Source organism: Falco peregrinus, chromosome Z (genome assembly GCF_023634155.1).
Source record: "Falco peregrinus isolate bFalPer1 chromosome Z, bFalPer1.pri, whole genome shotgun sequence".
In the NCBI taxonomy this organism is placed as follows: domain Eukaryota; kingdom Metazoa; phylum Chordata; class Aves; order Falconiformes; family Falconidae; genus Falco; species Falco peregrinus.
Genome location: NC_073739.1, coordinates 60287739 through 60303516, shown reverse-complemented (window position 1 = coordinate 60303516; position 15778 = coordinate 60287739). Strand labels below are relative to the sequence as shown.

At 38.8% G+C, this 15778-nt stretch overlaps 1 protein-coding gene across 1 annotated transcript in view; it reads left to right on the top strand.

Moving 5' to 3' along the window:
* Positions 1-15778, top strand: part of HOMER1 (homer scaffold protein 1) — a 96291-nt gene that overhangs the window by 61015 nt on the left and 19498 nt on the right. Inside the window, exon 6 of the mRNA XM_055791559.1 lies at positions 10452-10608. Coding sequence (XP_055647534.1) covers positions 10452-10608 — 157 coding nt within the window. The remainder of the gene's footprint in view (positions 1-10451; positions 10609-15778) is intronic.

The following is a 15778-nucleotide window of genomic DNA, read 5'->3' as shown; positions in this document are numbered from 1 at the left end:
CAAAGTACTTCTGACAGCCCTATAGATGCTTCGGTTTGGACTTGATATACAGGCTATTGACAATAAGTAATTGTATGGCTATCACTGGAGATAAATCAAACATAATTAAATTTGCCATGCTCTCACATAGCTTCTGTCCCCTTAATGGAATAAAATTATTTTCTTGTTAGCATGTAAACTGACAGTTCATCTCCTGCTCTAGCTGTGCAATTGCTGCATGTCATTGTATTTACTGGGATAAGCACGCTGGGAATTGTAATGCAAAAATGAATTGCACCAGGAGTTATTATTAGATGTTGTAAGACAACATAATGCACTAGCTAGACCGAGGCCAAACAGTCATAATTTAGAATCCTTATGCCTGCTTAAGTCTTTCTGTAGGTCATTCTATAGCATGTGTTTCTGTTGCTGGTAGTGGCATAGAGGCCTGGCTGGCATCTACTGAGTTCGGTGTCGGCTATGAAAGTAAGGCAGGAACCAGCACCGAGGGGTCTTAAGAGGCTGAGCCATCCTGTGGTGTCACTAACAGGCGGTTTGACTAAGATGTAAAATAGGCACTTGCAAGTCTTGTAAGTTACCTTACTTACTGAACTAACTTAAGGTTACCTACTTACCACTCATAACAGCTTCTGTCTTCAGCAGAGGCAGAGCACACTCCGGTTAAAGCTGGGATGGTACCTAGAGATGTAGGCAGAGGCTTGTGCTGAGGAACTCCACCCCTTACCTGTGGTGTGTGTCAGATTTACAGGGTTGGGAGAGGTGCCCCCCACCACCGCGCAGCTCTGCAGTGGCAGCAGTTGCTGGAAGCATAGCTCTTACTGCCTTCACTCCGGTGTTGCCAAGCTGAGAACTGCTGCTGAGCTCGATAGAATCAGCCTGTAGCTGCAGCAGCCTCATGGGCCGCATCCGTAGAGCTAGACAAAGCAGGCCTTGGCACTGAGGGCTGCGGGCTTGCACATTTCCACGCGTTACGGCAATGACGCTGGATTTCTTCTGCAGCCATGCGGTGTCCTTGTGGTGGTAAGATGCGGTTAATGTTTTATGTGGAGTCCTTTTCCAGTTCCACATGCCTGCAATGATTTGAGGGCTGCATTGGCACCCATTGCAGCGGTATTCTCCTTGCGCAGACGTGCAGCAGTGCATTACGTGCCCAGAAGAATTTCAGATGGGCATGGGAGGGTTGCAGATCATGTAAAGCCTTGGAAGACTGTAGAGATGAAAGGGTGCTAAACCTGACCATGTGTGAACTGTGCCTGGGATCTGTGTGTCCAGCTGACGCAGACCAGGGCAGTTTGAAGAGTGTGTGAAGTGCCCCGTCCATATGGCCTTCAGGAGCTGGCGCTGTTTGGCCCTGTTTTACGTAGTGGTGGAGGTCTGGTCACTGGGAACAGAGCTGTTCCTTGTCCTCGCTACCACCACAGCGGTTTTGTGGTGAAGCTAGAGAAGCTTCTCAGATTCATCGAGGTGTCATTGAGACCCCAGTTCAGGGAAACTCTGAAAACCCGAACAGCGCTCAGCAAGGAGCCAGGGTGGGAGGAGTGCGGGGCCGTTGAACAGTCTCCTCTGTTCATCGCTGGCAGAGTGCGGATGGGCTCAAGGCACCCACAAACTCTTGTTCCAGGCAGGATTTTTGAAAGAAACGGTGTTTTGTCTAGCCAGGGGCCTCAGCAAAATTAGTCCCTACTAATTCTAAGTGTAAATTTACAATTAAATTATTCTAAATTCTTACGTATACCAATGAGTTCCAGAAAGAAAGCAGTCGTGATTCAGATCATTCTAGTGTCAGGGTCACTGTGTCCTAGTGTCTGACTTGCCGATAACCACATCACCTAATTGCTTTCATAAAGTGATTAAGTGTGACATGGGAGGCCCAGTTAGTTTGACTTTATCTCTAGCCAAATACCTAGTAATTTTAGAAAATGGGATGCAAGTTCCTAAATAACTTAGGTTGCTTTTGAAAATTTAGTTTTGTTGGAATATTTGAAGTGTTCAGCACCATAGCAACAGCAAGGAATTATGCCTAGCTGTTTAATGCACTAAAAAAACTTAACTGGGTATCAGTTGTTAAAAATATAAGGTACATAACAGGTGTGCGAATAAAAGTACTTCCAGTGATACCAATAAGCAATTTCAATAAAGGAACAAGGGCAGATCTTTTTTAACTTTTTCAGACTATGTGATAAAATTTAGGTTTTCAAGGTCTTACAGGCATGAGAATAAAAAACTTACAGTGAAACTGATAAGCAATTTCAGTAAGGGAGCAAGGACAAATCTTTTCTAATTTTTTTGAGTATGTGATAAGTGTTAGGTCTACAAGGTTTTAATGTTTAGTGCAAAAAAAGCTAGAAATTAATTAGCTATGATTGCTCTTGAAAGGACTAAAAGTTATAAGACAGTTACTGATCTTGGTTTATGCTCTATGGCCTTCATGAAGAGATAACCTAGCATCTCTACTATATAAAATACTATATAAAATTAGACAAAAATGAGATCTTTTTAAAAGTATAATAATGAAAATAAAAGTTGAGACTCCAGAGAAATCAGTGATTTTCTTACTGATTCAGGTTAAATACAAGTCTTTTGCATTGCGATACGGTGTACAAAAGACATGCATAAAACTGTTCTTAACAGTGTAGTTTAATGAGAAGCAGAGTTTAAATGTCACCTGTGGAAAAATATTCAGTGTGCATTAGGAGACAATACAAGAAGCTTGGAAACTTTGTTGTTTCTTGTGGAGAAGCATGACTCTTCTCTTTGTCTCCTGCTTTTAACTTGGGTCAGGACTGGGATCTTAATGCCCTGATCAGTCAGGATCATAGCTGAAGCATTGATTCTGTGTTAATACCAGACCTTCTGCATCCCATGGGGCACATGTCAGGAGCTTTTCTGTTGCTCTTGACTCTTAGTGTTTCAGTAAGCAGTGACCACCATACTTGGGCATTTTTTTTCTCTGGCTTTGTTGTCTTCTGCAGGAATACCATGCTGGGTTACCATAGATTTCTGTGAAATTTTCATTCCTTAAAAGAAATCGAGTAGCCAGTCTATTCCTCAGTGATAAGCTTCCATTTTGAGAGGTGGTCTGTGTTGTGGTGGTTTCTATGGGCCCTGTCATGGGTGAAGGCTGTATTACAAAATGCAGAACATGGATTTAGGTGGTGGATCTAAACAAGGTGTAATCACCAATTAGCATTGCATAGTGGTCCGCTGTATTGTGGAAGGAGTCTGTACGCAACCTCTTTGGTCATCTTCATCCATCAAGTGTGCAAAGATACTGACCCTTCCCCAGTGAACTGATAAAGCATAGCACAAGAGATGCCTAAGAACTGGTCAGCCTGTAATAGAACCGGAAAGGCAAGTTTTCTGACCATGGACTGCATGGGTACTTTGGAAGATTCAGAATCCAAAAGCATGGTCAAACTGAAAGGCTAAACAAAAGTGAAATGTCATATATGAAACACCTTGAAACAAAAATCTGTAATAGCTCCATAAGCACCCCTCTGCCCAAATTTGTGGAAAAAACTTCTGTATTTCTGTCTTATACACTGACATGGAAATTGGGAGTTCAAGCATATTGTAGCTGAGTTGAGCAAAGGGGTGTGCAAAACAAAACAAAACAATACAATACAGTATGTCCTGGATTGGGATAGACCTTTGACATTTGATAGACCCTAGAAAAGTCATGCTCCCACCTGCTGATTTCAGCCATCCAGCTGCCTTTCTCTCTTTCCAGTGTGTGTGGCTTTGTTATTTGTCACCTCACTTAAAGTATGATGTGCTCTGCTTCAAGGGCCTCCTTCATCTTTTCTTGCTGTGATCGAATTTGTTGTTTAACCAATACAAAGAGCTGATTCACAGCTATGTTTCCCTGATGTATCTCCATTGAGATCATGTAGATACTCCTTATCCCAAAGGGAAGAACAGATCTTTCATGCTCCATTAATGTTCCTGCCTCTCTCCCCAGGGGAGCTATCCTCCTTTACTAAAAATTCTTTAGAATACTCTAATTAAGGATAAGGATCTCTTTGAATATTAATTAGTTTCTCATTGGCCTCCCTCAAAATATTTAACTTAAAACAATTTCATGGTAATTATTTCTTGATTGTAACTTTGAGAGGATTTTACTCTTTTTCAATAAATTCCAGTGTACCAAATAAGACTGCCTTTTGTATGTGTCCAGTTAATCACAACTGGAGATAAGACAATAAGCAGTAGCTGTAAGGAAGCATTTTTTTTTTGTTTGTTTGTTTCTGAAGTTTTCTTTTTAGAAAAGCTGTCATTCTTACCATAGCTTTCCCTCTTTTGCTGGTCTTTAATTATTTAACTATACTGTAGATGGCTGTGTCCCTCATGCACATAAATTCAGTCTTTTGAGTGGCTGAATCTACAGCAGCTCTGTACAATGACTAAAATGGTAGAGCAACTCAAAACTTTTCTTTCTTGCCTTCCTGGAATGGTGAGATAGGACCGAATCTATTCCACTGCTCTTTCTTGAGCTTCTCACTCCTTCTAGGACTCTTAATTAGATGTAATTAAATAAACGACAGAACTCCTCTCTGTTTCCCATTTTGCTTTGAATGTTCAAGAGAGGGATACATTTCCATATCATTGCCGAGAGTGTAGGGTACTTTGGCCTAGCAGCAGGGCAAACTCTAAAATCTTCAAATTTAAATCCTTCCTATCACAAAGTAATTTTACACATATAATATATGGCCACAGAAGATGCCTTTTGAAATCTCTGAAAAGAGGTGAAATTCCAAAATACCCGTTTAAAATTTCTTCTAAATCAGGACACAAAGTGAGGAGCTTAAGTCTCATTCTCACCATGAATGAGAGAAGAATTCTTGTGAGCTTTGAGGAATACCTTGAGGGATGCTGCAGTCATCTGTGCCAACAGAGTCAACATCTCCATCTAATAGGGCAGTCATATCGTTCCAGCATAGGCAACAGCAAACATCGCCCATTGCAGAAATCTCACCCTTCCAGCCTGGGATCTCAGCATTATCTGAAGCTAATTTCATATGGAGGATTTCATAAAGAACTTAGGCAGAATTCCTTCCCAAATGAACCAGGTGTTTTTACATAAACCCAAATGCTTGCCTTACACTTCCAAAGAGAAATTAACGCTACTTGAGTTCACTAGAGCTCTTGGATACTACCGTTAACAGAACCAAGTCATTCACAATCCTCTTTTGTTCCCTGACCATGAAGAGCTGCTCCGTAATGCTCACCAGCAAGGCTGTCAGAAAGGATTCACCCCTTGCAGCCAGCACAGCTAATGCATTGTTACTGGCTGGTTGACATACATCTCCCATGGACTGGTAGTGCGCACTCCACCAGACTCTTGGGCTGCTTCCAATGCGTGCTGCTATTTACAACCTGGGCAACAGCTACAGGGACTCTGCTCTGTTCATATTTGTCAAGTTTTACAGATTTACTTACTACACCAGATGCCATATTTTGTAGTGAAAGTACTCCATTCTCAGCTGAATTTCTCCTCATTTCTGCTATCCCAAGACAGCACCGTCATCATACTGTGATCTGCACTGCAGGTGTGACACCTGAAGAAGTTACATGCTCTTGAATAATTGTAGTTCTTTGAAACCATGACTACGCTATAGTAAGAAATACAGGTTTAAAATTAATTAATTTTATGCAATGATTCCAATACTAAGCTCCATAAAATATTAATAAAGCAGACTTCCTTGCACATTTTATTTATATAGATCTGAAATAAAGCTTAAACCATGTTTTATAGTGTTGGTACTGCATACAACTCGGCAAACAATGAATAAGCAACACTGATTCAAAAAGCAGAAAACATGTCTTGATTTGAACTGCTTTTGTTTCTTTGTTCCATGAAGGCGTCTCTCAAAATAACTTCATTCTGAATGCAACTCATTAAAGTATGCTCCCCGCCCCCTGCCTTCGCAAGCCTTCTCCAACTGGCTAAACATGGTGACTAGAGCTTTTCAGATTAATTTTCCTTAAGTGACCTACTTTGCAGACAAAGATAATCATGCATTTATAGCCTCTGGCACTCTATTCAGGTCACAGATGGACAGATAGCAAAGCTATTCCTCAGTGACTTAGTGGGGTTGTAACTAATCCCCAATGAGAAAGGAGATCAGCCTGATGTTAACTGGTCAGAATGCCTGAAAGTATGGAAGATCATTGACTCCTACTTTAATTATCAGGGGGTGTCACAGTTAGGCTGTGTGATACCAGCTAGCAATTATTCTAGGAGTGTTTTGTGTAGTGATTGAATAACTGGATGCCATAGATGTTAAATGTCCAACTTTGAGTCCTTTGCCTTGATGGTGTAGCACCTTGTGGTGTTCTGACTGTGGCCATGTCTGATGTCACACACGTACCAGATACTATGGTCAGCACCAAGGATCACAGACTTTTGCCTGCTAACAAGTCATCTTGTGAACAGTTGTCATTATAAAGATAATTTTCTGTGCAATCAGAACTAAACTTCTGTTATGAAAGTGGTTTTTTGTATAGCATGATCAGTTGAGCCAATAATACTTGTATTTAGCTGTTATCCGTTAGAGGCTCATTCTCCCTCTTGTCTTTGGCACTAATGTAGTCTATGCAGCAAAGCTTGTTCTCTTTATTTTCAGATGTTCAGAAGTTTCACAAGGGAAATTGCCAGGTTTTATTCTCTGTTAGGGTATTCTTAAAAGTTCGTTGGAGCTTTTCATGCTGACAGGCAACAAGCAGGAGTGTTAAGGATGTCTTTTTTTAAAGGACCGTCTTGAAATTTAGTGTGCCAGGCAGTCAGTCAGTGATGCTAATTCTGACAGGTCTGAAGAAATAACTGTTAAAATTTTGACACTGCCAGCAAAGGGATGGATGGCTTTCAGAAAAAAATGAAACGTGTACGCAGGTTGAATTCTTGTACCACCGGACTGCTAACATGTATGCCTGTGTTCCCCCACTATGTACATAACAGCCTTGCTCTTTGCACCACAGTGCAAAATTAAAAGGTTTTCTGGTGGAAGTTGCATTGCAGTTTGGATCACTGTGATCACTGAGTAGATGTTCATATTTCATGTGCTTCCTAAAACAAATAATCTCGGAATATGTGAGGAATTATTTGGGTTTGGTTTAGATATTTACAAATGTTAAGACAAACCAACAGAGCTCTGTGTGTTTCCCATGAAAGAATCTGATGCGTTGAGGGCAAAATCAATTCCTTTTAGCAAAAAGCCTTTCAGACAGGAATTAAGTAAAAAGTTCTAGAGAGAAAGAGTATGTGCAGCCCTCCTGTACCTGACCTGAGGGACTGTAGTGCAGCTGTTCCACCATCAAAATTCTGGCTACAGGCTCTAACAGAACCCTTAGAATTTTCCACACATGACCTTCAGCTTCTGGATCTGTGTGTTCCCCCTCTCGTGTGTTAGTCCCAGCATCTTCCTTTCCAAGGGAGAATTCTCATTGTGTCTGAGCCATGTGTTTCTCAGCGTTTCCTCTGGAAGTATTGACAAATTTGAACCAATGTAGCTCTACAGATGCAGGCATCAATGAAGATACTTGTAGTCTAGCTTAAGAATGGTCTGTTGTGGGTGTGCTTTTGTCTGGTCCTAAAATAATTAATCTAAATCCAAATAAATCCAGTTTTAATCAAAATAATCCACAAATCATTGTTTCATTGTTTTGGGGTTTTTTTTTTGTTGTTTTTTTTTTTTAACTTTGTCAAGAAAGTATTTGAGAAAAGTAAGTCAGTACTGCCAGGATTGGTTGTGGGCTATTTTAATCAAATTATGATTTTATGAAACAAAAAATTATTTGGTTCTGTGTTTCCTGGTATGAGCCATCACACGGTTGTGTTTATGTCAGAGAATGTGGAGTTTTGTAAGAAAAAGGATAAATTTGAATAGTTGGGAAGTCATTGTATATTATCAGATACAAAACCAGACTGATATAACTAATATGTTTCAGTTTTTGTGGAGCCATAGTACAATCTGTAGAAGATAGAGCAGAAATTATTTGTAGAAAAAAAGCAGTACATGCTACAAACAAATAACACCTGCTTTACAATAGACATGTTCATGCCCACTATGTAGATCTCTTAGGGATAAAAAGTATGACTGAGAAATAATAGTGGTGCACTCCTGTTGAAAACAGCCTATTTAAAAATAACCAGCTCCAAAGAAACCTTCTAGCTTTTGAACCAGGGTAGCCGTAGCGGTAATAGAAAAGACATGCTTCATATTTAATGCTGACATTCTAGTATACGAGCAGTAATTTAAGAGCTCTTGACTGTTTTCTTCGGAGGTAGTAAGGGCACTGGACAAAGATGAAGGTGAAACATGCCACAAATTCCCCCTCACGTTATTATTCAGCACTGCCTGAGAGTCTGTCCTCTGGGATCTTCATGGCTTAGAAGTTTACCTTTTATCAGTGTGGGTGTACGCATTATTGCATTGAAAAAAATCCATTCACTTCTCTGTTTGCATATTAAATTAGGATATATAGTAATGAACCAGTTCTCATCCTGTAACTGTCCCAGATACAAAGCTTTTAGTCTGCTGTATTACATCAATATAAAATCTTGTGTGTATATTTCTTCCGTGGGGAAAAATGAGTAGCAAGGCACATCTTGTAAACATGTATAGGCGTCACACGCACAATTTGCTACTAGTCCTGCCATAGCAGGACAGCTAAGAAGAACCACTTCCTTGCGTAAAATGGCTGGAAAGGATATTTGTTTACTATATCAGAACATCAAGGAGGGCTTACAAATATGACAATGAAGTAGATTTTTTTAGCATGTTTTTTACAGAATTTGTCAATCTGCTGTGCCGCTCTAAGTGAAAAGTAAATCTGATTAGAGAAACAGAAGATTAGGCATTGTTACAGGAATTTGTTCTCATCTTCAATATGCAAGCCAGTGTTCCCTGATGAAGTAGGCTTATCATTATTTTAGTTTGGTTGTTTAAGATTTAAAATTTCTGGTGGTGAACTTCTAAACAGTTGAATAGATCATGAAATGCTAGAGTGATTTGAAAGAACCTGTATTCCTTTTCTGAAGGAACTTGTATTGCTGTTCAAAGCACCATATTTGGAAGGAAATGCTGGAGCGTGGAAGAATCAGACATCATGTTTTAGTGAAATGGTAGATGTGATCTGAGTTGGTAATGAATGTTCCTTGGTGGCTGGTTCATTTTCAATACCTAAGAAGCATTCATAGGAGTCACGTGCTTTGGTGGGATGGGCTGTGCATGCGGATGAAGTGGAAAAAAGAAACTTGGTGGACAAAATGGTGGCAGACTGTTTCATTGTTCATATCTACAAAGTTAAACAAAACAATAAGCTTACATGCAAAATAGTAATAATTTATAGTTAAAATAAGCATATTAAAATATTTATTATAATAAATAACTAGACTGTAGTAAATCCTCATAATTCATCACAAACCTATATATAAAATGACATTGGCCAGAGTTACAGGTCTTTGGTTTTCAATGATGCCTGTAATAGTAAGGTAATTAGGTAAAATGAGTTATTTTCTGTATGTAAGTGTAGGTGTGCACCTCACATGCTGTTAGCATTGTACAAGTAAGCATTAACAATCTATTTGCATACTAATATATCCACCTGATGTGTTTGGAATATTTTTCCCTTGCATACTGAGTGCAAAGATAGGGTCTGTGGATGGTGGCAAACTAATTACCTGTGAAAATCAAAGACCTGTGTTTGCTCAGAGAATAATGAATTTATAGGCAGATACTTCCTCTATAGGCTGCTTCAGTAAACCCCAACATCAGCTTCCTCTTTGCAAAAAAGCAGTAGTATCTCTGTGCTCATGCTCCTTGATCTTTAGTCTCTTTGCTGATATTACTGAGGAAGGGCATATTAATGGAATTATGGGGTTGAAATTTGAGATCTTTGAGTTTGCAAGTACAAATTAAATATGGTATTTGATAAAGCATATTTCAGGGATAGCAGGCTTGCGTTAAGACACTAAGCTGTAGTTCCAAAGCACTGTATTAGCTCTCTTTAGTCCAGTTGGTGACAAATCTTTTTCTACTGTATTTTTCATGAAGTAATAGATTTAAAAAGCACTTTAACTCAATATGTATATATTAAAATAGTGATTAATCATATATATATTCTGGAATTACACACTGTTGCTTTTGGGAAGCTGATGTGGATTTCATCATCCTTAATGTTTTATAAAAAAAAAAAAAACCAAACAAAAATACTGTTCAGCTGGGAGGGTAGGGGTTCTTTCCCAATAATTATATACATGTATTTTCTGAATGTATTTTTTTGATGATTTGAGCATTTGGATTCTCATTTGGACATTCAGTCTTGGGATTTTTGCATAGTTCTGTTTTTGCTGGATATTTTGGGAAAAAAATAATTATAAGACCTTTTAAATAAATAAAAAAAAAAGAAGAGATTTGGGGGCTCTGACCATTCTCATTCTGTCTGTGCAGTTCGACAATCAGCAAGCATTGGGAGGCAGAACTGGCCACACTCAAGGGTAATAATGCTAAGCTCACAGCAGCCCTGCTGGAGTCCACTGCCAATGTAAAACAATGGAAACAACAGCTTGCTGCATATCAGGAGGAAGCAGAACGTCTTCATAAGCGGGTAAGTCTAGGCAAACAGCCAGGATCCTTGAGGTGGAAGTACTGGTGACTGTATTCACTCACTTTCAAGTAAAACAAGTAAGTTTATTTTGGGGGCTTTAGGTTAGTCTTTGAGACAGAAATTAATGATTATTTTAAAGCACACAGGGTTCTTCCTCTGGGAAATTCTTTTCTTTGTAACAGTTCTTTTTCTGCAAAGGGTATTGTTGCAGGAAGAGTTATCTAACCTTATGACATGCTTGCCGGCTTTCACTCTTCACTTGATGCCATCACATCTGTTTCAGGACCTTCTTTGTAGCATTACACTTAAGTCCCTCTTGCATTTAAGCCCACAGAAACCCGACACAAAATCTGTAAGTTAAAGAAACCCTGCTGTAGTTTGCACATATAACAAACAGCTTCCTCTCATCCTTGCACCTGAAGAAAACTGAAAGTAGACTCAAAGTCATTATATGCAATTGGAGATCTGCTTCAGCTTTCCTTTCATACAGGAGGAGGTGGGTCCTGTTCTTTTCACTGTAAATTTTGCAGAGGTCATTTGGCAAACCAGAAATTAGTGCTCAGTGGGGGAAGGAATGGCAGTGTTTGAGGGAGGAATAAAGCATGCAGAGTTGAAGGCTGCATTATGAAAACAGGTATACTCATTTCTCTTCTCTTTTCACATGTAACTCTTTATATGTTGTATAGTCTGTTGACCTTCATCCATATAACTTTGTCATTGTATCTTATAACACATTTTTGTGCAAAGTGAAGGCAAGGCTAGCACATGTATGGAGGGAGGATGTCTGATGAAGCTGTATTTTGTTAGTATCAGTTGACTTAGAATCTAAGTATCAGGAGGATGTACTTAGTTAAAAAAATACAAACAAACAAAAGCATTGCTTTTTTGCATGACAACAGGTTTCATGAGTATGCTGACAGAAAGGGAAAGGTCAAGTAGCAAACATTGTGGACCTTTTAATTTGGTTTTGTATGCTGTACTTATGTATATGAAATAAGGTATGGCAATTACAGTTAGCCAGATCCTGCACACTGCAAAGTGTTCTTTCAGACCTGTGCTGGACTGGACTGTACAGACTGTACTCGAGGCTGTTAGTAGTCCCAAGAACAAGCCTTATATGTGCCTGAGAGGGGAGAAATTCAGCAGGCTACATCTAACCTGGGGATGTGGAAGAGCAGCAAGAGTTCTCCTGAGCTTGAGAAACTGGGGGAAATGGCAGGTTGTTGGGGCTGTCCTGTACCTAGACTGACTTGCAGATAAGGATCCTGAATTCCCAGCCAAATGATTTGCTAGGGAAGAATGACAATTTCTGATGGACTGTAACTGTGTGTGCTATAGGTGGCTGGATGAAATGCATGGAGTGTAATTAAAACTCGTGCTTTTTGCAAAGTGCTTTCAGTTGAAGAAACCAGCAGTTTCTGACAAAACTGCTTTGCCTCAGAAACTTTCTAGTTAGGCACAGCTTGTCACGTGTGTTTTAACAGAGGGAGACTTTGGCTTTGTCTGTCATCTCATTTAAGCTTCTCCTTTGGAAGGGTGGGAGTTGTAACCTGTGCTCCAGGTTTATGAATAGATGATTAGTCATTGAGATAAAACTATTTAAATTAAAACCTTATATTAAAATTACTATAGTGCAGACGTTCAGGTGGATTTGACCACCAGATAGACTTTATAGTGAAGAACTCATCACTGAAATGTGGACATAATGAGGTAGCATTCTTCCTAATAAAAGATATTAACAGCTTTTGTTGCAAAGCTGAGCCAATACAGTCCTTGCCTAAGAAGGAAAAACAAAGTAATACATAACAACAGCAGGTTCATTTGCTGTGAGGAGACTCAACCAGACAAGATGGGCAAAGGTCCCCTTTTCTTGACTGTCACTCTCAGTCAAATCTTACAAAATCTGTTACTGGAAAACAGAATTAATGTATATAGGAATTTTTAGCATGTCACTTTGCTTTTGTATGATACTACAGTTAACAGAAGTAGTAATAAGTTCTTGGTCGCTACATTCATTAACAGCTGATGATTTTTTTATGATCTTTGCCCAGTGAATTTCCTGAAATTCTTTTGTTTTCCTGATGGAATGCAAAATCTGATACCATAGGATTGTCTGCACTGTCAGGATGGGATCATGATCACTATTTACATGCCTTTATTAAACGTTTCTGTAATCTGTGACCTCGGGGCTTGTTGATACCTCACACGGAATGAAGGAACACTCTGTCCCTATGTCTCCCTGGGCATGCCTGTCAATTACTAGGGGCTCGTTCGTCAGGAGTACTGCCCTCTGTTGGAATTGCTTGTAGAAAAATCCAGACTTGGTCAACCCAATAAATCGAATTCTGTAGGCAAACGTATGCAGACTGTGTAAAAAAAAATAATCAATCTCAATCTGTTATCCATACGATGCAATACAAGAGCTCTTCTAACATGCATGCTTGAGGCTGACCTTCCACACTGAAATAGTGCCCCATTTAAAAAAGAAACTGCAAGCTTCTGTCTTACATGGATCGAAAATGTGCTGTTGAAATGGCCAATCCAGAGACTGTTGGTGATGGTACAAGTGGTAGCAAGCAGTGTTAAGTAACTGTGTTGTGTTACCTTCCTGTTCAGTTCATCTGTTACGAAGCTCAGCATAAACGTGTAGCTGCAGTTGATCCAAAAGATGTTCCTCAAACTAGAATCATTCTCACCCGAGATTATGTAGAAGTTATATATCAAGTCAAAGATGGTCATCTTTTTTTCTTGTAATTCTCAGAGGGGCAAAAGCATGGAGTGAGTGTCCCAGTCTTAAGAAAACGAAGGTGTTGAGCTGATTTTGCTTCTGTAAGTGCTTGTCTGTCTTCACAGGATAATCATCTAGATATTCCTGTAGATATACTGTTAGTCAGATGAAATGGACTTCATCCTTAGTTCATAGAATCACAGAAAATTTAGCATGGAGGGGAACTTTGGAGGTTATCTGGTCTAATTTTCCACTGAAAGCAGGGCCAGCTTTGAAGTTCGTTCCAGCTTGAGGGCTGGTCCAGGTTGCTCAGGGCTGTGAATGAAATCTCAAAAAAATGAGTTCTCACAGCCTCTCTGGGCAGCCTGTTCTAATGTTTGACCACCCTTGTCAAATTATTTTTCCTGATTTCTTATCTAATTGAAATTTGCCACGCTGCAACTTGCATCTGTTGCTAGTTCAGAAGAAAAATGGGGGTTGATCCAAAAGAAACTTTGTTGAGAAAAATTAAATAGACTGGATTTTTAGAAATACTCATAGGAAAAATGATTTCAAGGAGAAAGAAAAATTTGGAAATTAGTTTGCATGTTCAATTGTAATGTAGTAGTTGTTTTACATGGAAAAGTTGTCTGTCACAGCATCTTGCCCATTGGAGAAGAATGTGTGTGGATATGTATGCATTGGAGGGATACGCTCACTTACAAGATCATAGCCGTCTATAAAATAGATCAGTCTTCAAAATGAAGAATGGTACTGCTGACATCAGCTGCTATATTTATTTCAATTTAATAATACATTATGTGGTTTATATATAATGTAATTGTGGTATTCAATCCTTAGGTGCTTTAGGTTTATATAAAAGTTTTGGTGCCTGAGTCATCTGTCCGCAAACTACAGTAGACTGGTATCCTCTGTCAGGTGTGGGGTGTGAGGGGAAGTAATGCGTATTGATTAGTAAACTTGGCATTGTTATTTCCATCTTTAGTTTCTTCTTTATATAAATAGCCTTATTTGTAATAAATAGACACTTACATGAAGTGTCCTCTTTATATTAAAAAAAAGACTATTGCTAATACTTTTAGTAGTTGACCTCTTATGTTTTTCCACAGTTTGAAATTTGTCATGTTTTATTTACAAAAATCCTTTGATTTTATATTGTATCTTATTCTTTTATCTTCTATTCTTTTCATTCACTGTGTTAAACAGTGCAGTCTCGTGCAGCATTTGCTGTAAACTTTGCTTTTTAAGTTGTTTTATATTATTTTAAGCCCAACTTTTTTTATTTTATAATTGTTTTCAAATTTGACTGAAATAGATTGTTTCACATTGTTAGCTTCTAAAAATACAGAAACAAAGCTGAAATGCCCCTTTCTTTGACTGCATTTTTTAAAAATAATTTAATTTATTATTTACCATTTCTGATAAAGCGTAAGATTTACTCATCTATAGTTTGGTTTTTCGTATTAACCTACATCTGTTTGCTTTCTCTGAGGACTTTATGTTCCTTTTTCCAGTTGTTCTCTGCATTAATAATGCCTAAAGCTGAGGTGAAAGGGAATACAGATTCAGTGTGGCTGAGTGCAAAGTTCTCAATAAATTAAAGTGTTATGCTCTGTTCTGATATATTTTGAGCTTAAATCAGAAATACTGTACTTTGGTATTTTGTCAGACATATTTTTTACAAGTGTGCTAAATGACTGTATGGACTTCTTCTAAAATACAGAGATAATAGTTCTGGAAAGATGTGATGCCAAGTCAAGAGCCTAACTGGGAACTCACAGCCTTTTCTCCTCTAATCTGTTCAGAAGCTACTTAGCAACAAGGAGTTCCCCTAAATGGGGTTGGGGAGCACTCCTGCACACCTTGCATCGCTTTTTGAAGTCAGGAGGCATTCACAAATTTAGAACAGCCCAGTAGCAGAAAGAAAAACCCTGACGTGAGCTACTTTAGAATAGCATTGATACTAACATTAATCCTGATACCACAAAAAGGAAGGGATTGAATGGTATGAATTATGGGAAGTAACACAAAGTTCTGCCTTTGTCACGTTAAAAATGAAAATGATGGATTCTTTTTTCTTGCATGCTAACTGCTAAAGTAAATCATTCTATGACACTGGGCAATAGCACAGAGTAATAACACCAGTGCATAATAGTAAGAGCTGCAGTCCTTGAAGACCATTCATCTGCAGGAAAAGACATCTAAGATAAAAAGGGATGAAGGGAAATGATCAAGCTCTTGGGTATTCCTGAAAGAACCCAGAGGTAAACTCTTGAATCTAGCTTACTATTTTACTAGGATTTCCTAGGAATTAAGGTAAAATTAGCCTGTTATGTTCTGGTTCTTTTATTCAATGAATGGAATAAGTATGAAGTCATCAAAACAACGTGACAAATAATGAGCCCAGATTTCACTACTTGTTAAAAGAAATTTTAAAGTGGA